Raw genomic sequence first — 23,262 nt, 5'->3', positions numbered from 1 at the left:
ATTTATAGCTGGGTAAGCTAGGGGTTTACGAATACCTACGTGAGATGATATGTGTCATTCAGATTAGTCAACTAATAGAAAAATCTGTCAATGTATGATGGGATTAGGTACAGGATGTGTCTACCCACATTGACAGATTTCCCCGCCAGACATAGGTATCTAATATCCACCATTGGGACCTGACGGACACATATACCTACGGAAATCCTTAGTAATCAACAATCAAACTGTCGATACTGGTAAAAAAATACGGCACTGACGTCCTTTATATACATTTATTTATTTTCATAAATCTTGATCTATAACAATAATGGTCTCCTCATTTCACTTCTTAGATTCAATATAATGGCTGATTTGTGTCATGACAGTAAATTTTGGTATAAGTTATCACATTTTTATCACAAAATGTATTCAAAAATTACATTGCTAATATTATTTGTCTAATTGTAACAATTGCGCCTCCTCAATATACTTTGGGTCACTTAACGGTTGGTTACTCGACTAAGAATTTGTTTTATACTACGTCGGTGGCAAACAAGCATACAGCCTGCCTGATATTAAGCAGTCTCTGAAGCCTATGGACGCCTGCAATTCCATAGGTACTACATGTGCGTTGCCGACCTTAACACTCCGCACCCTCGTTGAGCTCTGGCAACCTTACGCACTAATTCAAATAAGCAATTTCCCTAATTGAGCAAAGTGTGTATGAATATACCTTACAATACCTAATAACGATATTAGTATTTCTAAAGAAAGCGCATTTGCTCCAATAGACCTTCATTTTCATGTCATGTTCCCCAGGGAAAAACCCCTCAGAATAGTTTTTTTCCTCCAGATTCGTTCCTCCAAGTCTACATTCGCTCACATTGCATGCACTGAACGTGGCGTAACCTTAGAACCGGTTGCAGCAAGCTTGAAAACTTTGACAGTTACCGTCGCCATATTTAAAGTAGATCAGTTCGTCGATTGTGTGTTGTGGAACCCGCCCTTAAGATGACTCACGCTACAGCAGCCCAGCATCGGCCCGAACCTGGACCGTTCTAACGTGAGTCGTCCTTTATTCTTATACTTCTTCAAACAATTTTAAAACTAAATAGGAGTAAGAGTTCAACAAGAACCCTCAACATGGCAAGAATCACAGTTTTACAACACCTTTAACTATGTCATCATAGATCTTCCTCGTCAACGGAACATATTCTCCTGTCTTCTGGTCTAGGAAATACATGGGGTCCTCATGAAGGTCCAGCGTGTATGCTTGTTCTATTAAATCTTTCTTACGCAGCTTGAAGGTAGAAGTGAGGGGAGGCTCGGGTAGTACTCTGAGGAAAATAGGCCTGGCGTAGGCAGGAAGAGAAGACTGTAGACCTTTGGTAAGGTAGGGGATGTCGAGTTTCTTCTCCGGGTCTGCAATGGCCGCCATACCCGCTTTGCCTTCTACGTTTGGGATCTGAAATTTTGAAGTTGTAAACAGTTTTTTATGTTCATCTACATCTACAATGTAGGTAGGACCTACATTGTAGATAAAAAGTTCGTAAGAAATATTGTCTCAAAAATTTTGAGGCGGATTTTACGAGTGTTCATATGCAAATGAAAAATCTTAGAAGATTTACACCCCACGGTTTGGATAGGATAATCATCACATTTCTTAAGTACATATTTCTTGGTTTAATATGACAAAGGCAGTTTTAAAACTTACAGAAACTCCATAAACTATAGCATCTTTGAGTCCAACGAGCGTGCTTATTACTCCTTCCACTTCTGCCGTCGACACGTTTTCGCCTCGCCACCTTAATAAAATGGAAAAAAATCTTGTAAAAATTTACCAAGTCCTACTCATAGTAGATAAACTCAATAAGACTAGTGTTGTATGTACTAGACGACGATAGGTATGCAAACAATAACAGATATGCAACAAACCAGTACATAAAAGATTGAGCTGTATCTGTGATCTCGTAGTTTTTTGTAGCAGAGTAACTACTACTACTACCGCCAGACTAGTAAGTAGTAGTAGTAGTTAGTTGAGTTTAAGGAATCTGTTAAGTTTACTATTTTAGTATTACGGATCTTAATAGAATGTCTACAAGAAGCGGTCTTCAGAAACGCACCATTACTTAGCTTACCTAAATGTATCTCCAGTCCTATCTTTAAAGTAAAAGTACCCGAAGTGGTCCATAACCAGGATGTCTCCGGTGTTGAAGTAACAGTCTCCTTCCTTCTTCACATTGCGGACCATCTTCTTGTCTGAAGCAGTCTTGTCGGCATAGCCCGCGAATGTGAGGATGGCTTTTTTTGAATCTATCTTGCCAAGTAATAGACCTAAAATATAGAGATTTTAGAAACCTTCTGCCAAAGATTTGCTAAAAAAGAATAGGTTATTAAAAAGAATGACCTTGACAAACTAGAAAATAGCTGCTATTGAGTGTGGTTTATCCGAGAAACTAACTATTTGACAAACGATTACTTATTTGAACTTCATATTTTTTATATTCTAGTATGGTATAGTCTGGTTTATTTTTGTAATAATTACCAGGTTCATGAGGTCCACAGCTTATACATCTGCCGTCACTGTTCCTTAGTATTTCACCGGTAATTTCATCGCATCTGAAACGTAAATGTTAAACATAAAGACATTGAAATCTACCTATCCCACACTGTTAAAAATTATGTAATTTTAAATTAAATTATGTAATTTTACATGCAAAAAAATTACATAATCCTGTAAAATTCCCGAAAAATCTGGGAAATTTACGGAAAAATATGTCATTTTACGTAATTCTCGTAAATTTTTACGAGAATTACGTAAAATGACATATTTTTCCGTAAATTTCCCAGATTTTTCGGGAATTTTACAGGATTATGTAATTTTTTTGCATGTAAAATTACATAATTTTTAACAGTGCAGCAAACGTTACAAATAAAAGAGAGCAAGTTGTTTTTATTTACACTTGACTTACTTTGTACATTGTATATATTTTGTTATTAGGTACTGTGTTTGTAATCTGTCTTACAAGGTCTGGTCGTACAAGGAAGAGTGTAGGGAACTAGCTCGCGTGGCAGATCACTTATTCGCTGGACTGATCAAATAAAATCCGCAGTGCGAAACCGCGTATCTATCTGCCGACAGGGAGAGATGGCGGGAGATCGTGCGAAGAGCTGTGTCCGCCTCTACTACCGATAAGGACGCCTCAACGTGACCACGACTGCTCTGTTAAGAGCTATACGACAGAGAAGAAGAAGAATCTGTCTTATGTACAATAAAGTGTTTACATACATACATAGGCACCTACATACATACTTTATCAGAGGACTACCATACTTACATCAAGTAAGGTAGGGTGTAGGGTTTTAAAAGGATTCTTCTACGATAAAAATATAGATAAACGATGATAGTAATGAGAAAATCATTAAACAAAAATCAAGAGATAGCAGAAAACTTTTCAAAAAGTGACTTACTTGACTAGAGTTAGAGGATAAATTGATGATACAAGCCGGCTCAAGAAACCAATGGCTCCCACTTTTGAATCCAAGTTAACTGCGAAAAATAACATAATCACATTAGGGACATCTGAATAATAACCTACAGGGTAAGTAAATGACCTATGGTGACGGGCCTTTAACCAATGTTGCCGATTTTGACGTGTAAAATTATCGCTTCCCATATAACCATTCCAGTCGCAGAATCACAAAGTGGTAACTAAATGTCAGATGTGTCGTAACAGAGTCCACACAATGTGTCTAGAATTGTTTCGAAACAAAGTGTCGTCGCCGTGTCTACACTTTTCCGTAACAAGGTGTCGACACATTTGTGTGCACTTTGCGTGCGGTTTGCGACTAAATCTGACAGCAAATTTGTGACAGCAAATGTCAATATAAAATACCTCTTGTAAACCAAGGTTTGTCAAACTACTATTAGTGTCTCGTGTGCTCGTAATTCTAGTAAGTCATCATGGGCAATGCAAATGATAATAATCGACCGAAACCATATGAACACCCAACACCCGTCAACCTTTTACAGAAAAGTTTTTAAAGAAATTCAATAAGCTACTTAGGTCAGGCAACGAATGCTCCAAAAGTTGTAGAGGGAAATGCTCGGAACACAATTTTTGACTCCGTAACTCGGTTTGACAAGTTAGGAGGTGAACATATCAAAAGTCCCCGGCCGTAGCCCTTGAGCGGGGGCGAGAGAGGGGGCTTTGAAGGTCCCATTTTCCCGTTTTTCGATTATATCTCGGAAACTATGCATCTCAGCGACATGGCCACTTATACAAAATGAAAGTTAATTTAATTTGTTACAAGTTTATTCAATCAATTTTTTCGGTATGTTGAATAGTTTTTGAGATATCCGCTCTTAAAAGTTTATTTAGGGCTCTCAATTTTATCTTGATATATCTATATCAGTGAAGGTGCTAGGCCGTGTTTGGTATCGTTTTCGTATAAATCTGGGGTGCTGAATCCATTTAAGATATCACATTGACACCATTCCACAAAATAAAAATAAATCTTTTTAGGGTTCCGTACCTCAAAAGGAAAAAACGGAACCCTTATAGGATCACTCGTGCGTCTGTATGTATGTCCGTCTGAATACACAAAATAGTTCTTTACCTATAGATGACAGGAAAACCTATTAGAAATGTGCAGTCAAGCGCGAGTCGGACTTAATGTACGGAACCTTTAATACGCGAGTCCGACTCGCACTTGGCCGGTTTTTTTGAAACTCTTCTTGACGCTTAACCGCTGAACCGATTTCGTTGAAATTTGGTATAGAAATAGTTTGCGTCCCGGAACAGGACATAGGATAGATCTTATAACCAAAATCATCTTTTGAAGGTGTGAAAAGTGGCGTGGAAATTTGTACGGGAAATCAATAACCGCTGAACCGATTTATATGAAATTTGGGATGGTCTACATCTTTGATTTAGTTAAAAATGATGAAAAAACATGACTTCAAACCTAAACTTAAACAGTATTAACTTCAAGAAGTCAATTCTGAATTCCCCCCTACACCTCATTTCACACCTTTAAAGGATGATTTTTGAGATAACTTATTATATCCTGTCTCGGGACTCAAAATATATGTGTACCAAATTTAAATTAAAACTGTTCAGCAGTTTAAGCGTGAAGAGGAGTTTAAAAGAAAGTATTTTAATAAGTTTATATGTTTTTACTTCGGAATGGTGTCAATGTGATACCTTAACTAAATTTGGTACTGCGAATTTATACGAAAACGATACCAAACATGGCCTCGTAGCTTTACTGTTGTAGAAGTCAAAATAAAATTGAGAGCCCTAAATTCTTATTACTTGGCCAAACTTGTGTAGAAGGAAAAGGTAAAATAAAAGTCTTCGGCAGGAATATAAGACACAAATATATATATTTTTTTGCGTTACTATTTCATTCATCAAATATAAACATACCTTGATTATACTATTCTAGTGAGATCCTCATAGATAAACAAAAACATTTACTTAAAAAATTACAAGGTCGAAATGTCACGGAACTTGTGAGAGTAATAATGAAAAATAAAAACTTTTATGACAAAAAAAATCTGGACACAATTTAAGAATCACCCAATTGCGTCGAGGAATCATCTGTATTTTTGCTTGTTTCATTACCTCCTCGCTTCTTTTTTGTCCTTTGTATTCTATAGCAATTTGTTAGATCTGAAAATAAAGATAACTTGCGTCGTCACGGATGTCGATTTATAGGTTTTAGGGAGTGCAGAATTCGAAAACGATGATCATTTTATAATCCAAGATGGCGGCTACGTATTTTGTCATAAAAGTGAAATCCAAAATAGTCATCATTTTCGAAATCTGCGCCCCCTAAAACCTATAAAACGATATCCATGACGACTTTTATGACATAGTGCATTGCCGCCATTATGAAATTGAAAATGTTATCATTTTCGAAATCTGCGCCCCCTAAAACCTATAAAACGACATCCATGACGACTTTTATGACATAGTGCATGGCCGCCATCTTGGAATCCAAAATAGTCATCATTTTCGAAATCTGCGCCCCCTAAAACCTATAAAACGATATCCATGACGACTTTTATGACATAGTGCATTGCCGCCATTTTTAAATTGAAAATGTTATCATTTTCGAAATCTGCGCCCCCTAAAACCTATAAAACGATATCCATGACGACTTTTATGACATAGTGCATTGCCGCCATTTTTAAATTGAAAATGTTATCATTTTCGAAATCTGCGCCCCCCAAAACCTATAAAACGACACCCATGACGACTTTTATGACATAGTGCATGGCCGCCATTTTGGATTCCAAAATGGTCATCATTTTCGAAAGCGGGGCCCCCTAAAACCTATAAAACGACATACATGACGACTTTTATGACATAGTGCATGGCCGCCATCTTGGAATCCAAAATGGTCATCATTTTCGAAATCTGCGCCCCCTATAAAACGACACCCATGACGACTTTTATGACATAGTGCATGGCCGCCATTTTGGAATCCAAAATGGTTATCATTTTCTAAATCTGCGCCCCCCAAAACCTATAAAACGACACCCATGACGACTTTTATGACATAGTGCATGGCCGCCATTTTGGATTTCAAAATGGTCATCATTTTCTAAATCGGGGCCCCCTAAAACCTATAAAACGACATCCATGACGACTTTTATGACATAGTGCATGGCCGCCATCTTGGAATCCAAAATGGTCGTCATTTTCGAAATCTGCGCCCCCTAAAACCTATAAAACGACACCCATGACGACTTTTATGGCATAGTGCATGGCCGCCATTTTGGATTCCAAAATGGTCATCATTTTCAAAATTGGGGCCCCCTAAAACGTATAAAACGACATCCATGACGACTTTTATGACACAGTGCATGGCCGCCATTTCGGATTCCAAAATGGTCATTATTTTCGAAATCGGCACTCCCTAAAACCTATATATCGACACCCATCTCGACTTTTATGACAAAGTGTTTTGCTACCATCTGCATGCAAGACATTTCTATTATTTTTACGTACAAAAATGGCCCCCTGTCAACTTTCAATCGAGATTTAATCGATAATTTATTCGATTAATATTCAGATTAATTCAATTTCAATCTATGTTAGGTCGACTAAACTAATCGCGATTAAAATTTGAGAATTAACTTTTTTTATTCCATTAATTAGTCGAATAAACAGTTAATCGATTAATGCCCATCTCTGACCACGGCATTTTTACACTTTGAGAATATCTGAAAACAAATCAACACAAGGAGCCATTTTGCAAATCCAGTAACATACCAGTAACTTTGTTATTACTTTTGACAGCGCGTGTCATGTGTCAACACAGAGTCGACACAAAGTCGAAACATTGCAACTACTTTGTGACTGCAATATTTCTCAGCCTTAAACCATATTTATACATCATAATTAACAAGTTTCGTAGTATGTAAAGCGTTATTTCTGTTATTTAAGTATAGTATACGCATCGAAGTACTAAAAATGCTTCAAATAATATAGTTATGAACACAGGCACTGAGAAGTAAACAATTTCATTTCCGGCTAAACTAAAACAATGTGGTGGCGCGTTGATTATATTACACTTAGTTTATCAAATCACTCGAGCAGTTTAATTCCCCATAATAATTTAAGTCCTATTGTAATATAAATGCAAACAATATATAATTACGTCTTGTAATCCGTTTTAGAGATGGCGTATTAATGTCACTTATTTTTATTTAAGTATTTTTCCATCTGACAGTTTCCATTTGACAGGAACAAAATGAACGAATGAACGAATGATTTTCGCATAAAGTAGTCGCAAACCCGAAACAATGTGTGCACACGGCGACCACACTTTATGTCACTTTGTGTCATGTGTCGACCCTTCCCCATTTCTGGTAACTGTGTCGACACGGCGACGACTCTGCGACTGGAATTGTGACCGAAACAGACGGTGTCGACACAAGATGTGTCAACACCGCGTCGTAACGGCGACTGGAAATGGTTGTATGGGTTGTAGCTAAATATTTCCTGATTTCCACGATAGTCCCATATATGTAACCCTAAAACGACCAGTCTGGCCTATCCTATTAGGTAGTTATCCAGACATACAGCCTCAGTCCGTTGCCCAAGAATTCCAGGATGTAGCCAATTCCTACAGATACTCGCTCAAATTGATGCTTTCTTAGGTGGCCTTAAAAATATGCGAACTTAGTGTATTGGCCCACGATGTAGCCAGTTTCAACAAATACTCACTCAAATTGCTATTCCCCTCCGTCGCCCCGTAGAACTCCATCACCCTCTCGACGCCGAAGCGCTCGACGAACTCCTGCCAGATCTGCGGCCTTAGTCCGTTGCCCATGATCACACGCACTCGATGCGCCCGGTCGCTGGGTGAGGGTGGAACTGCCAGCAGGTAGCGGCATATCTCACCGATGTATTGGGCTGCCTGGAATTGTGTAAGTAAGTTTCAACGAATAAGTCGTTAATATTTTGAGTTGATTGTGAACCGATACTAAGTGATGTGATGACAATCAATCTTTCTTTGCGTCAGGCTTGGACGAAGAAAGAAGTCGAAGACGGACTTAAACATACATTTCGATTATAGCTCGTTTTTTTAGCATTAGAAAAAAGGTAAACAATCTTGATGTGTCTTTTAATTGAAAAAGACGTTTTAAAAATATGTAACGGCTAATATGTTACAATTATGAATCTAATACGATCATTTACATTCTTCTGCTTTCATAAGTAATAGTTACTGATTTTTAAAAAGCGATTTTCAATTAAAAGACGTCAAGATCGCTTACCTTCTTTCTAATGCTAAAAAAAACGAACTATAGTGGCCATCTAAAAGGCTTTTAAAGAGGAAATATGTAAGTTTTATTTGTTCGTAAAATGAGCTTTATGACTCCTAAGAATCAAATTGTAATTTCAGATTTTCCCATCGCTGTCTTATTGGGATAAAACCCTTACATATTGCCAAATAGATTATCAAGCCACATAGGAGTCAGCAATATTGTTTCTAAGACATTACTTAATTGGTTAGAGTAGGCGACTCACAGTGCATCCATGTTTTGCGACATCTTTCCAATAGTTCGAAGCGGAGAACTTCTTCCTAAGCACCACTGTGCTACCCAACACCAACGCCTGCCCTCCACCAAGCACTCCGCCCGCTGTGTGGTGCAGTGGAAGAGGATCGTATACGACGTCGGATGATGATAGCCGTGCTGATGTGTGGACTCCTAGTGGGATTAGGAGATACCTGGAAAGTTTACATGGGCCTTTATAATTAAAGTTGTACTGTTGTACCCACTTGTGTTGTACAAAACACTTTTCTTTGGATTTTTGTATGATACATCAACTCAAAATCACGAGTTGGAGAAAAGGAGAAAAAAAAGTGTCCAACTTTAAATAAGATGGCCCACGTGTTAGTTTAGTGATGTAAGTCTTAATAGAATAATTGTAAATAAATATTGTACAAGCAACTCATGGGAGGGATAGGACCTCATCTTAGCGCTTCCACAGTTTTCACGGTTTAGACTTTGGATCCTAAAAGAGTCTAGGCTCTGTTTTTGGTAAAATGATCCCAATATTTAACGCCGGCACTGGATTTTACGAAAATGACTGCCTTTTGATCGTCCAACCCATAGGGAAAATACGAATTCCCCATGTTGCTATGTTTTTCTTTACCAATCAGTAACAGGTGATTGTCAAGAAATTCGGTTAAAAAGGGGTATGTGCGGGGGCAGTATCTTAAAGAATTATATCTTGGTATTGCATTGTATTCCAGCTAGGGTAGTTGAAACCTCACCTTATATTTGTAATAACAGCAGCTTTAGGAAACCCAGTGGTCCCACTAGTATAAATATACATGAGCGTGTCTCGCGGGCTGGCAGTGCCCGCCTCAGTAAAAGGTGCTGCACTCATCTCCGCCAGCTCCGACGCGAGCGGCGCGGCATCCTGCAGGATTGTAGCTGGCTTCTCCAATGCTGGACGGTCAGGGGAGTTGAACTGGAAAAGGGGTATGTCGTGGATTTCGCTCCGGATTTCTTTGACGGCTGGAAATAGAGAAACGCTCTCTTGAGTTGTTTATAAGTCCTAGCATAACATACGATATTATGAAGGTACTAGGAAAGCATAGCTAACTCACCATCCGCCAACTCATCGCCAAACACCAACGCCTTACATCCAGCGATCCTCAAACAATGCGTCAACTGAGCGCCTCTAAGGTTCGTATTAACAAGGGCCGTGGTAACCTGGAGCTTGGCTAGACCTAGCCAGATGAAAACGTATTCAGGCTGAGTCTCCATGAAGAGCGCGATGACCTCGCCGCTCTTGAAGCCCTGACGTTTGAAGTACCAGGCGATGCGGTTGCTGAATTCTTCTCCCTGGAATTAGGAGAGAAATCTTGATGGAAAAGTCTAGATAGTAGTGTTGTGTTAACTCACATTTATAGACGGGTCTATTGCGAATTTATTTTATTACCTTTATTTAAAAATCTATAAATGTGAGTTAATATGTGTTCCAAACGCGAAAGTTTTAAATAAATTATAGTTGTGTGTCAAGATCAAAGTCAAGATTCAGAAGAGGTTTTAAGATTTGATACTTCGAGGTTAAAGAAAGCTAGAATAGAGTCTTCATTTACCCCAGAGCTGATCAGTCATGATCAGGATGATGAAGATGTTTATGTGACTCTGCAAACAATATTGGTTAGCTCAGACTGCAAACAACGCTGGTTACTATACTTTGAATTCGGCAGCCGTATTAAGTGAACGACCATTATAATGACGCTCAAAGGTGATGGTCATACATAATGAAGTACTTACCTACTGTTTCTTACCAGGTGCCTAGACAACAATTTGCATAACCATGACACCACCATTGTGTGTTTTTTTTTAATTAATATATTGAAATGACGATTACAAGAAATGTAGTCAAGATCCAAGATGTGGCTGCGATATCGTGCTCTTTTTTTTAAGAATTACTTTATTATTAAGACGAATTTTAAGAAATATATTTAAAAATAAGCATTTGCATGTTTAACATGGTGATCCATACTATACTCTGTATCTTTAGGTACCGTAAAATGGGGTGAGTAGGGTTCGCGGGGAGAGTTGGGTTATGAATGGGGAGAGAAGGGATGAAAGGGGGGTGAGATGGGATTTTAAGGCTATGCTACAAAAATAATGTATTCCAATTTAAAATGGAGCTATAGTAATACTCATAATAAAAAATTCACAGATTTCGTGCCTCACACGACTATCGAGCACATTGGAAATGAATCTACGGAATTCGAAAAAATATTGTCGCTGAGCGACGAGAAAGTCTGGATAAGGAAAAAGTTGCAAAATAAAACTACAACGTTGAATGATAATTATTTTATTCTTAGACTAACACAAGTATCCTGGACATAACGCATGTGAACAAACAAATTGCAAAATTTCCACACGCGTATCCAAGTTTGAATAATTGTCGCCGTGGCGCATAAGTATAGGTACATATTTCATTTTTCGATTAATAAGCAGGATATATTAATGTTCAAAGTACAAGAAAATTATTACACGGCAAATCCGTAGTCAACTCGAGAAGTGGTGATCGGTAACGGCCCATTTGCTGCAAGATATGAAATTTTCTTGACAGCAGTTTGACGCGACGAGAGATGACCATACCAGCGTTTGTCTATGTTGCACCAAACCTGAGTTCCAATAGGTACTACCAGGGTTCAGCATCAGCTATCTTGGGTAATGCTCATCATGACGAATCGGGTGTCCAAAACAGCGTGTGCCTATGTTGCACCAAACCTGAGTTCCGCTAGGTACAACCAGGGTTCAGCAGCAGCTCTATCTTGGGTACTACTCTCCTAAGTGCTCATCAAGACGAGTCGGATGACCAAAACAGCGTGTGCCTATGTTGCAACAAACCTGAGTTCCTTTAGGTACTGCCAGGGTTCAGCATCAGCTATCTGCTAGCAGCCGCCAGCAACATGCTGAGGTGAGACCATTTCGTGGCACTTTTTCTTTTTTATGTTTCTCTGTATAAGTTTTTATTTCCCTCTCCCTCTCCCTCTCCCTCTCCCTCTCCCTCTCCCTCTCCCTCTCCCTCTCCCTCTCCCTCTCCCTCTCCCTCTCCCTCTCCCTCTCCCTCTCCCTCTCCCTCTCCCTCTCCCTCTCCCTCTCCCTCTCCCTCTCCCTCTCCCTCTCCCTCTCCCTCTCCCTCTCCCTCTCCCTCTCCCTCTCCCTCTCCCTCTCCCTCTCCCTCTCCCTCTCCCTCTCCCTCTCCCTCTCCCTCTCCCTCTCCCTCTCCCTCTCCCTCTCCCTCTCCCTCTCCCTCTCCCTCTCCCTCTCCCTCTCCCTCTCCCTCTCCCTCTCCCTCTCCCTCTCCCTCTCCCTCTCCCTCTCCCTCTCCCTCTCCCTCTCCCTCTCCCTCTCCCTCTCCCTCTCCCTCTCCCTCTCCCTCTCCCTCTCCCTCTCCCTCTCCCTCTCCCTCTCCCTCTCCCTCTCCCTCTCCCTCTCCCTCTCCCTCTCCCTCTCCCTCTCCCTCTCCCTCTCCCTCTCCCTCTCCCTCTCCCTCTCCCTCTCCCTCTCCCTCTCCCTCTCCCTCTCCCTCTCCCTCTCCCTCTCCCTCTCCCTCTCCCTCTCCCTCTCCCTCTCCCTCTCCCTCTCCCTCTCCCTCTCCCTCTCCCTCTCCCTCTCCCTCTCCCTCTCCCTCTCCCTCTCCCTCTCCCTCTCCCTCTCCCTCTCCCTCTCCCTCTCCCTCTCCCTCTCCCTCTCCCTCTCCCTCTCCCTCTCCCTCTCCCTCTCCCTCTCCCTCTCCCTCTCCCTCTCCCTCTCCCTCTCCCTCTCCCTCTCCCTCTCCCTCTCCCTCTCCCTCTCCCTCTCCCTCTCCCTCTCCCTCTCCCTCTCCCTCTCCCTCTCCCTCTCCCTCTCCCTCTCCCTCTCCCTCTCCCTCTCCCTCTCCCTCTCCCTCTCCCTCTCCCTCTCCCTCTCCCTCTCCCTCTCCCTCTCCCTCTCCCTCTCCCTCTCCCTCTCCCTCTCCCTCTCCCTCTCCCTCTCCCTCTCCCTCTCCCTCTCCCTCTCCCTCTCCCTCTCCCTCTCCCTCTCCCTCTCCCTCTCCCTCTCCCTCTCCCTCGATTTTGAAAGCCCAAGAAGTGTTATTCTGCCGTCATAATCCCGATAATTCACAACAAACACCGATGACGAACTCTGCGAAACATGAAGTCATAAATGTCCTGTGAAAAATGTCGTTCTGACTCTTTGACTATTTTAAGGTTAGGCTACAGGGCAAACCCTTAACCCGATCGTCTTTGTTTTAGGCTCAAATTGTAGCTGACTAAATTGTCCAGAGCCGTTTTTCTCAAATTTTTGATATCATTCTTCGTTTCCAAATTATCGAGCACCAAAATCAAAAATTCGGAAAACATTGAATTTTATTTTCACTATTTCGACCATAACTTTTTTTGTTTTTGACTTTCTCGAATAATTATTTTTGCACCTTACAGCTCTTGCGATTATGCGTCTTTTGAGCCTATTTTTTAATATCATATCTTCACAACTTTCCGAGATATAAGGGGATCGCACTTTTTCGTGAAATTGGACCGTATACTGGAGCGAACGAAAAGACATTTCCAATGTCAAAAAATCGATCCAACAATCTTCCAAAATCACCTTTGTATGAAAACCCAACTCACCCCAAATACGAGGGACTACGGGGTGAGGTGGGATTTCCTGTTTATCGTCAAAGTTATAAAATGGAACTACCCAAAATAAAACAAAAACTAAAATAGAAACGTCCGGAACACTTATTATATACACCATTCAGTTTGCATATGTAAAAATAAAATGTTATCGAGGTTTGAATGTCAGTTTTGCACCTACTCACCCCATTTTACGGTATTTAAATAAAAGTAACCAAAATCTACCCTCAAATGGCTCCTTAAGTCAGTTGAGGGTAGATGAAAACATTACATGATCAAATGATGTAGGTTAAAGTCAGGTCGTTCAGTGACTGGTCCCAGGCGGTTTTGTATTTTGGTCGGTTAACCAATAAATGTTATAACTACCCGAAAATTTACAAATTGTTTGTGTACTTTTATTTAAATACCTAATGATACAGATGACATCTATAGTATTTTTCACATAGCTTGGGTACGGTGACAGCCGTCATCTCAATACAATTTTGTGTTTTAAGTTTATAAAACTTTGTCAGGTGCCTGCTGAGTCATCTCCGCCCAGCGTAACATCACCCTAATGCTTGTCTATTCTTCCAGATTCGTGCCTTAAATAATTTCTAACCTACCGGAATGTCAGATGACGGTCGCCCATGCCAAATGCCTTCTTGTCAGGATCCTGTCGAGCCACCTTGGCCCATCGCTATACCACTGTCATTCGCTTATCTTGGATCCGTGCTATAAACAGTGTCTAACCTGCCGGAATGTCAGATGACGGTCGCCCATGACAAATGCCTTCTTGTCAGGATCCTTTCGAGCCACCTTGGCCCATCGCTATACCACTGTCATGCGTCTTATCTTGGATCCGTGCTATAAACAGTGTCTAACCTGCCGGAATGTCAGATGACGGTCGTCCATGACAAATGCCTTCTTGTCAGGATCCTGACGAGCCACCTCGGCCCAACGCTTCACCACCGTCATGCCTCTTTTCTCCCACATCCAGATCTTGAACATGGTGACCAGGAGTACTCGGAGGCCTCTGGAAGTAGAATATTTTCTTAAACATGTTTGTTGGTTCTGTTATCTGACAATGGTATTTGTAGAGCCATAAGATCGTGCATAGGTACTTCTCTTCTCATGTTCGTAAAAATATCGGCATATAGTTCGTTTTTATGCTCTAGTGCAAAAAGTAAAAATAAATAGGGTTTTTATCTACAATTGTGCACTATAATTTAATTGCAGGTAACTAGACAGGACATAATTATATACGTCTCTCAAGTATGCTGCTGCGAAAAAAACCCTACCACAGACTTTATAAGTGAGGGAATTACAATATCTAAATTAAAGGTAAAATATCTAAGTCTCTACGTTTATTTTGTCTATTTCTGCGTCGCTACCGCAGCCGTTGCAGCTATAAGGAAACTCCTTCAATTGTTTTCTTACCGTAGGTATTCTTGCGCAAAAAAATACAAAGTAAAACTGGTTTTATACACCGTGTTTTTTTTTATTTCCGTTAATTTCAAGGGTGCATTCCTGAGCTTAAATCAAGTAACTTTCTCAAAGACACCGATGTTCTAATTAAGTCCATTTCGGAGATAATCCATAATTTATTTTTTTCCTATAAGGCCTCTACAAGCGTGTACACTTGCCTTAGGGCCGGCTTACATATTGATTAGTGTTTAGAATGAGTTCATACATTTGCTACTAAACTTAAGTACAATCTCGGTTCAAATGTAATGCCCGTGTTACAACAACGCTATATGCTACATTTAATTACTTTTTAAACTAAAAAAAAAACAAAAAAGAAAACAAAAAAAAATTTTTTTTTGAAAATTAACTATGCCATTTAGTTCTTATAAACGTACTAAACTATACCCCGAAGTTAACGGAATTCAATAAAAACACGGTGTATACACTCTTTTTAGTTTCACTGCGTATATATTATATTATACTTACTAATACCTACTAATAAGTAGGTACCTATAAACGCGAATGTAACTGTATGTTTGTCTGCTACTACTTCACGCTAAAACCGCTGAATCGATTTAGATATAATTTGGTAGGTATGGATATGGAGATAATTTGAGGCCCGGGAATGGACATTTTATCAATTTTTATATTTAATTTGTGGTTTAGTTTAGTTTTAGTATAAGTTAGTCAGTAAGCTAGATTAGTTAGTAGTTTTATGATCATATTGTATTGATTATGATTGTATTTTATTTAACATGTTATTAAATTACAATTTTTATCAATCATCATTATCATCATATATGAGGACCGGTCCGGCCTAGTGACCCTGCCTATGAAGCCGATGGTCCCGGGTTCGAATCCTGGTAAGGGCATTTATTTGTATGATGATACTGATATTTGTTCCTGAATCATGGTTGTTTTCTATGTATTTAAGTATTTATATATCGTTGTCTGAGTACCCACAACACAAGCTTTCTTGAGCTTACCGTGGGGCTTAGTCAATTTGCGTAAAAATGTCCTATAATATTTATTTATTTATTTATCAATATCATCATTCCGCGCAGCGCAGACGCAGAGGGCAATAAGACGAGTGTATCAAAAACTAGTTTTTGACAGTAACTTGTTTTTTAATATAAGTAGGTATTTAATTCAATTCCCAGCTGTTATGCGTAGTAGTGAAGTCATGTTGGCATAAGTAATAATGAATGTTCGGCTGAAGAACACACTTGTAAAACCTCACTGTCAGTAGCAGAATGTATTGTTGACACGGTTGCTGACTCTACTAAATGAATATTACTTATCTAGAAGCTAGTGATTGGCTACTGGAAGTAGGGGATAGAAACTGATGATGCAAATTAAAAAAAAACGCCGTAACATAAACTAGTTTGGATTTGGAATTCACTTGCTTCATTTAATTTCTTTAACCTTTATAATATTTGAACTTAACGAACTCTTATATTCTGAACTACGTTCCAGCCGAATGTCATAAATATATTCGATGAAAAACACTCAACATATCTAACAAAATAAACATGGAGCATACAAACAAGAAAAGTTGACCCTAAGACCTCACTATGCTCGATCATTTTTTAGGGTTCCGTACCCAAAGGGTAAAACGGGACCCTATTACTAAGACTTCGCTGTCCGTCCGTCCGTCCGTCCGTCCGTCCGTCCGTCTGTCACCAGGCTGTATCTCACGAACCGTGATAGCTAGACAGTTGAAATTTTCACAGATGATGTATTTCTGTTGCCGCTATAACAACAAATACTAAAAACAGAATAAAATAAAGATTTAAATGGGGCTCCCATACAACAAACGTGATTTTTGACCAAAGTTAAGCAACGTCGGGAGTGGTCAGTACTTGGATGGGTGACCGTTTTTTTTTTGCTTTTTTTTTTTGTTTTTTTTTTTTATATGGTACGGAACCCTTCGTGCGCGAGTCCGACTCGCACTTGCCCGATTTTTTTTTTAAACTCAACATTGAAAAAGTATACGTGTTAATACCGACAAAACAACATCCGCTCGGTACCTGAGCTATCATCCAATCGCTCCTAGTGCCAGCGTACCAGGCAATCAGGAGAGGCCAAGGTCCAGAAAATTGTATCGTACGAGTCGCATGACACCTTGCGGAGTCAAACGACGTAATCACGTCCTGTACGGTTACCATCAGTTTGTCACTGACATAAACGCCGTCGAGAACGTAATTTACTTTATCTACACACATATCATAAACTCTCTATGACGCCTTCAAAATCCGTAAATAATGGCCCACATTACGATAAACTGTTTTGTTACAGCAAATTTCTTATCTGTGAAAATGTGGTAATAGCTTCATTACTATATCAAAATCGATTTGGTAATGCATTTTAAATTTCGAACATCTCTGAATAAAAAAAGCAATTTGATCTGACCCCTATTCTAATATCAGTCGAGATGACGTTTTATTCGAAATCAAATGACAATTGCATACAATATTGACAAATCCCGCATGTAAGTTGGTATCGGACGATATGGTAATCGACCCCGACTCTAATTTGTCTCTGAATTTAAAAATAACTACGGATGCGTGACATGCTTGAAAAAAGTTTATTTTTGCCGCCATTTGACGTACAGTTTATATTTTAATTAATTTGTAAGTAAAAAATAATTTGTTTTGTTGTTTTTAAAGTAACTATAACAAAAGTTTCGTGTAAAATGTGCGATATAGATATTTCGGAGACGCCAGCTCATATCCGCGAGTTCCGCCAGAGAGGAAAGTGCCCCAATGTCGGCTGTAGGTAATATGAGGTTAGTGAATATATCATAGAAAGTTTATAATATGTGTGTAGATAAAGCAGTGTATGTAACTGTACATAATTAGGCATTATGTAGCAGTCACATAAACTACTATTCTATACATCTCGCTTGCACTCGCATATTAGTGCAAACGGGATGTATAGAAAGTAAATTACGTTCTCGACGGCGTTTATGTCAGTGACAAACTGATGGTAACCGTACTGTACCTTTACCATGACGAACGTGAGTGTGTGTGTGTGCGCGTGTGTTTTGTGTTCTGTTCCTGTGGCTGTTGAAAATGTTTTGGCGTAACCATGGGAACGTGGTGCAAGAAAAAATTGTTACTTACTCAAATCAGTGGGGAGACACTCCTGACTTCGGGCATACCTACTCGACTCCGTTCGGCTCAACATTGCTCCGAGCAATTATTAGGGTTGGCACCACTTGACATCCTTTTGCGTTCACGCGCACAGATAAGATAATTACTTGAATTTTGACAACCCTAAATAGGCGAAAGGGATAGCATGCCATACATTAGAAAGGGATAGCATGATTCGTCCCTGAACCGCTGGCAAACTTCGGTTTTGTAGGTCCTTTAGAAATACAATAGAAATACATTTATTTATGACAAACAAACACAGATGACAAAAACATGTTGACAAATATACAATGTATAACATTTAGTGAAAAATGCCATAAAAGGGTCACAACTCAGCATGTTGCTGGCAAAGCCAGCGCTGTTCTTCCGTTGTAACCCAGGCGTACGCCGTTCGACGACGAGGCGGTTATGCTATAATTTACTAAACTAATTAAAAACTAGAACTATACCTAAAACATAAAATTGAAACTAAAACTATTTAATATACAACTTCAACATTGCGGCAATTGCCGTATCTGGAACAGGCCTGACTATCCTTTCTGTACTATTATTTATTCTGCGCTCAAATTTAGAAGCACCATAGGGGTTATTATAATTAATTAATTATCAACTGAGACTAGTAACTGTGACAGGGTAAGAATGGCAAACAAATCGAATTCCTTGACTGGAAAGTTTGTATAGGTACAGGGGTAATGCAGCTGACTGTATTTAATTGACCCTGTGTTGATTGTGTAAATAGCAAATGTGAACTAAATAGCATCTCGCTGATTACTTTAATTAGAACCGTCACGGCATAGGTTGGCTTCATGTGAATATCGCATTTCTATGTATTATTAGGTAGGTGTACATACATATTATTTATTACTCTTTGTGCCTTGATTATCTAGTGGCTAAGTGAATAGAATTTTATAAAAATCGTACTGCTTTGTTGAAGTGAAGACTTCTTTAGCGGCGCTGTGCACTTTTTGTGATGGGGAAAAAATGTTAATTACGCGAGAGCGTAAGACGTAAGACGCTTCGTAAGACGGACACGTGACCTGATCGAAAAACTGTTACAATGTCATTGAGTTTTCACTTCTGCCGGCACTCCCGGAGTGCAACCCGTTGTTTTTAGATCACAATACGGTTGCCAAAAATTTAATTAGCAATCATTTCAGAGATCCGATTTTTAAACTTTCGCTCGATAAAAAAAAATCACGAACACAGGTCTAAAACGCACTTTATAAATATGTAACAATTTATGCACTTTAAGCTAAACATATAAAAATTTCTTCACGCGCAATTTTATTATTGAGGGAACTCATCTATTACTGTTTTTTTTTTACAAATTATAATTTAAAAACATATTATCAGTGGTCCCGGGCACGTACATTCACCTCGCCCACGCTTACGCTCAGTGAGAGTGAGAGAAGAATACGAACCTACGGGGCCTTAACCCAATGGACTGCGTGTCCATTTAAATGCAGGGTCAAATTTTACAGAATAGAGCAACGATCGACCTACGACTGATTGGCACGCGTGTAAAGGCGTACTTGAAACGTCGGAGGTTATTTAAATTATAACATCCGCATCCTTCAATAATTCGATTTTCATTCAATTATTAGAAGATAATTGGCTTGAATAAACATGTTTTTAAAGAAGAGACGGTTTCCAAATAAATTTTCGTACGTTGGCCCGCATGTTGCTATCTCTATTGTACGCGCATAGTTATATTGCTATCCCGCTCATGATGCCGGTTGTCAATGTCACTATGCGAGCTTTTGTCCAACTGGGTGTACCTAATAGCAAAATTGCATGGTTATTTTATGAACGATCCATACATAAATGTGTACTTAGCTAACATTTACCTTCATCTCCACAGTCGGTTACTTTGAGGAACAATACCAGGAGACCATAACGCGCTAAGTAACGTGGTGTGATCGCACCGGACGAACCAATTTCAATTCAGCAATTGATGCGGGCGCTGGTCCACTCACGTAGAGACGACGGGGATTTGTGGAATTTTGAAAGTTTCGTATCTATCATGCTATCAATCGGATATTTTAGGATCATATTATCCCAAAAGTCACGCCAAATTATCTCCTTACCCAATTTCATTTCTATCGGTTCAGCGGTTTAAGCGTGAAGAGGTAACACACACACACTTTCATTACTTACTTCGAGGGAAAAATCTAGTCATTCATAAATGTAAATTTCTCGTTAACAACCATTCAATGCTACTTGACACCAGGAATGCATAAAGCAAGAATGGTGGACTTTGCTCTGTTGACAAGCAAACGGAATGAATGGCGGTCCGTGATACTGGAGTAGGTACATTGAAGTGGGTGCGCGACCTATGCTCCCTTGGTAGCGAATTAATACTCTGGTATTAGGTAATGTGGAAAATTCTATTCTATCAATCAACTTTTATTGGAGTCGGTCTTTTTTCTATTGGGTAACATGAGTGTACCAACTGAGGCCTGTGGCAAATATGTGGTCGCAATTGGGGTATTTTGGTTCTTACTCGCGGCCTCTCGGTCAAACAGTAGGAGCTCACTTAGGGCCAGGGGCCTGTTTTGCTATTCTCATGAAAAATTTGCAGCGTATAAATATTAACATAAACTGACGTGATATGCAAAAAAAAGGCGATTCTATGTCCTGATAAAAATGGTTCGTTTTTTTTTTTTTCGTCTTGAAGACGCGCAATAACTTCTAGTCTAAAATCAGAAAATAAAACTTACAACATATCTCTGTAGAACGTCTTCTTCCAAATGTACACCCACTGGTATCTGTTCCCAGTCATCAGGTACGCGGTTACCAGGGCCACAGACGTCATCAGGAGGCTCGACCCTCTGACCAGCCATCCTAGTAGCACGCCAGCAGCTCCTATTGAAGCGAGGATGGTGGTCTTCTTACGTTCCGCTTCTTCGAAACGGACTACTGTCTTTTCTGTCATGATGTGGGGTTATGTGTGGTGCATAGTAGAGTTAGTAGATCTGAAATCGACAGATTTTTTATTTTAGGATGAACTGGAGAGAGTGACCCGACACAGCGCTGGTTCAAAATTAGTGGATAAATTGGGGCAGCCTTTGAGTAACAAGGTGACAGTATTCAAATAGGTAATAATGTTACCTAATGGTAACATTCCATTTCTAACTGCAGCTGCACTACCAGTACTGAACGCGTCGCTGTCATTGTCAATTTACATAGTAAAATGAACAGTATTGCAGCTGCAGTTGGAAATGGAATGTCACCATAATGATCAAGCAAATTACAAAATAACTACTACAGTTTAGAAGAAATCATTGACGTTTGGCTGTACGCATTTATTTATTTAATCTTTATTGCACAAAAGAAAACTAGACATCTCAATTGTACAAAAAGCGGACTTAATGCTATAAGGCATTCTCTACCAGGCAACCTTCGCGAAAGGCAGATAAGTTGTACGCGATGCAACATCATTTTGTACATTGATGCAATCAGAAGAATTTTCAGTCAGATCTGGTTAATATGTAGTATATTCTGATCTACTGGTATACTGTACTGAAAGCGACAACAGTGTTTAATCGTATCCGTCCACCACTTGGTGGTTATCTACACACATAAGTAGTGAGTGGGTATAGTTGAATCATCGAGAGCGTGGAATTGCATATGTAGTAGTATTGTTTGTTTACAGGCATTCTATATTTGAATTTTCTATTTTCTTGTACTATCAGCATACAACCACTACAAATGCAATTCCATCTTCTCGATAATTCAACTGTAATTAATACGGTCCAGAAATTTAATTTCAGTACCATTTCGTACCTTGTCACAGTGGCAATAGTATGAGGTTCGTAACGACTTTCATATTGATTGTCACTGTGACAAGGTACCAAATGACACTGAAATTAAATTCTTTGACTGTACAAAAGGTAGAGGTATATTGTATAGGTACAGTCGCCATCAGATATATCGGAGCGGCCAAGGTGTTCATAATATCTGAACACGCGCCCTAACGCCTTGACAATAGAGGCGTGTTCAGATATTTGTGAGCGCCTTGGCCGTTCTGATATATCTGATGGCGACTGTACTATACAATATACTTGAGTATGAGGTAAGTGCAAATATTGTAAAGCCACTGAAATTGAAATCTAAACCACCGCTGGTACATTATCTTGCCCACCACATATCGGGTGTCTTTCAAACTGATTTGAACGCTATGGCGTTTGGTGAAAGTACTAATTTTGTTTGCAATGTTTTATTTCCGTGTAACCACGCATTAGAATGTACTAAGAGAAATCACGATAATTATAACTAGGCTCAGTAAGGATCTCCACAGAAGTGACCTTTTTCTAAAATATGTTTGACCTTTAAATCAGTAGGGCCTAAAATTGGCCATAAATCCACATCAAAGCAGGATGTGGTCCATACGTCCTGGCCTTTGTGATGTTGTTTTATCATTACGCAGATAGAGGGAAGGTTAAAGCCATGTTTTATCAGACAAGACCAAGGGTGTCTGCTCATTATTCAGCCGAAAAGCAAATAGAAGTGTGTTTTATTGTCATGAATTAAATTTTATTTTAAAGCAATTTAGAATAGGTTAATGAATTTTTGTCGTCATCTGTACTAGTCTTTACACAGTCATCTACTATTTATTAAGATGATTCTATCAAGCCCAGACTCATCAAAGTTGCAGTTCCGTCCTTCCGTCACATTTAGATACAGAAAATTCATAAAACCCGTACCTATTTACCTATACCATATTTGCGCAAAACAACTCAAAACTGGCTTTACTCGTAAAACTCAACCAAAAGTGTAAATTAATTTTATAAACAACTGCACTTATGTTCAATAAACTACTAAACCTCTTGTCAACAAACCAATAACTTAAGCAAAACAACACACTGGCCGAAAATAACAAGGAAAAACTACGGAAACAAATGAAAACCTACCTTAAAAACGTATCACTAATGTCTAAAAGGCCGAAACTATGCAAAAATGTTTAAAAAACCAGTAGCGTGCGCGCGCGACGATAGTTGCG

General features: G+C 39.5%; 1 protein-coding gene across 2 annotated transcripts; it reads right to left on the bottom strand.

The window, feature by feature from the left end:
• Positions 1–261: 261 nt before the first annotated feature.
• LOC134800547 (long-chain fatty acid transport protein 1-like) lies at positions 262–23,262 on the bottom strand. 2 transcript variants are annotated; one of them, XM_063773031.1, is made up of 13 exons: positions 23,174–23,262; positions 20,981–21,235; positions 14,590–14,674; positions 14,392–14,457; positions 10,120–10,357; positions 9,781–10,027; positions 9,030–9,231; positions 8,226–8,418; positions 3,454–3,532; positions 2,528–2,601; positions 2,121–2,316; positions 1,697–1,787; positions 262–1,447 (listed from the first exon to the last, which is right to left on the bottom strand). In XM_063773031.1, the coding sequence occupies exons 2-13, from the start codon at positions 21,193–21,195 to the stop codon at positions 1,136–1,138; spliced, it is 1,998 nt and encodes a 665-aa protein (XP_063629101.1). In that variant the 5' UTR covers positions 21,196–21,235; positions 23,174–23,262; the 3' UTR covers positions 262–1,135. The 2 variants fall into 2 exon arrangements, with proteins under 2 accessions (XP_063629101.1, XP_063629102.1); XM_063773032.1 differs by lacking the exon at positions 14,392–14,457 and having other exon boundaries at positions 14,524–14,674.

The sequence above is a fragment of the Cydia splendana genome, chromosome 20, assembly GCF_910591565.1.
Source record: "Cydia splendana chromosome 20, ilCydSple1.2, whole genome shotgun sequence".
NCBI lineage: Eukaryota > Metazoa > Arthropoda > Insecta > Lepidoptera > Tortricidae > Cydia > Cydia splendana.
The sequence above is the reverse complement of the archived record's forward strand: the minus strand, read 5'-3'. Positions and strand labels throughout refer to the sequence as shown.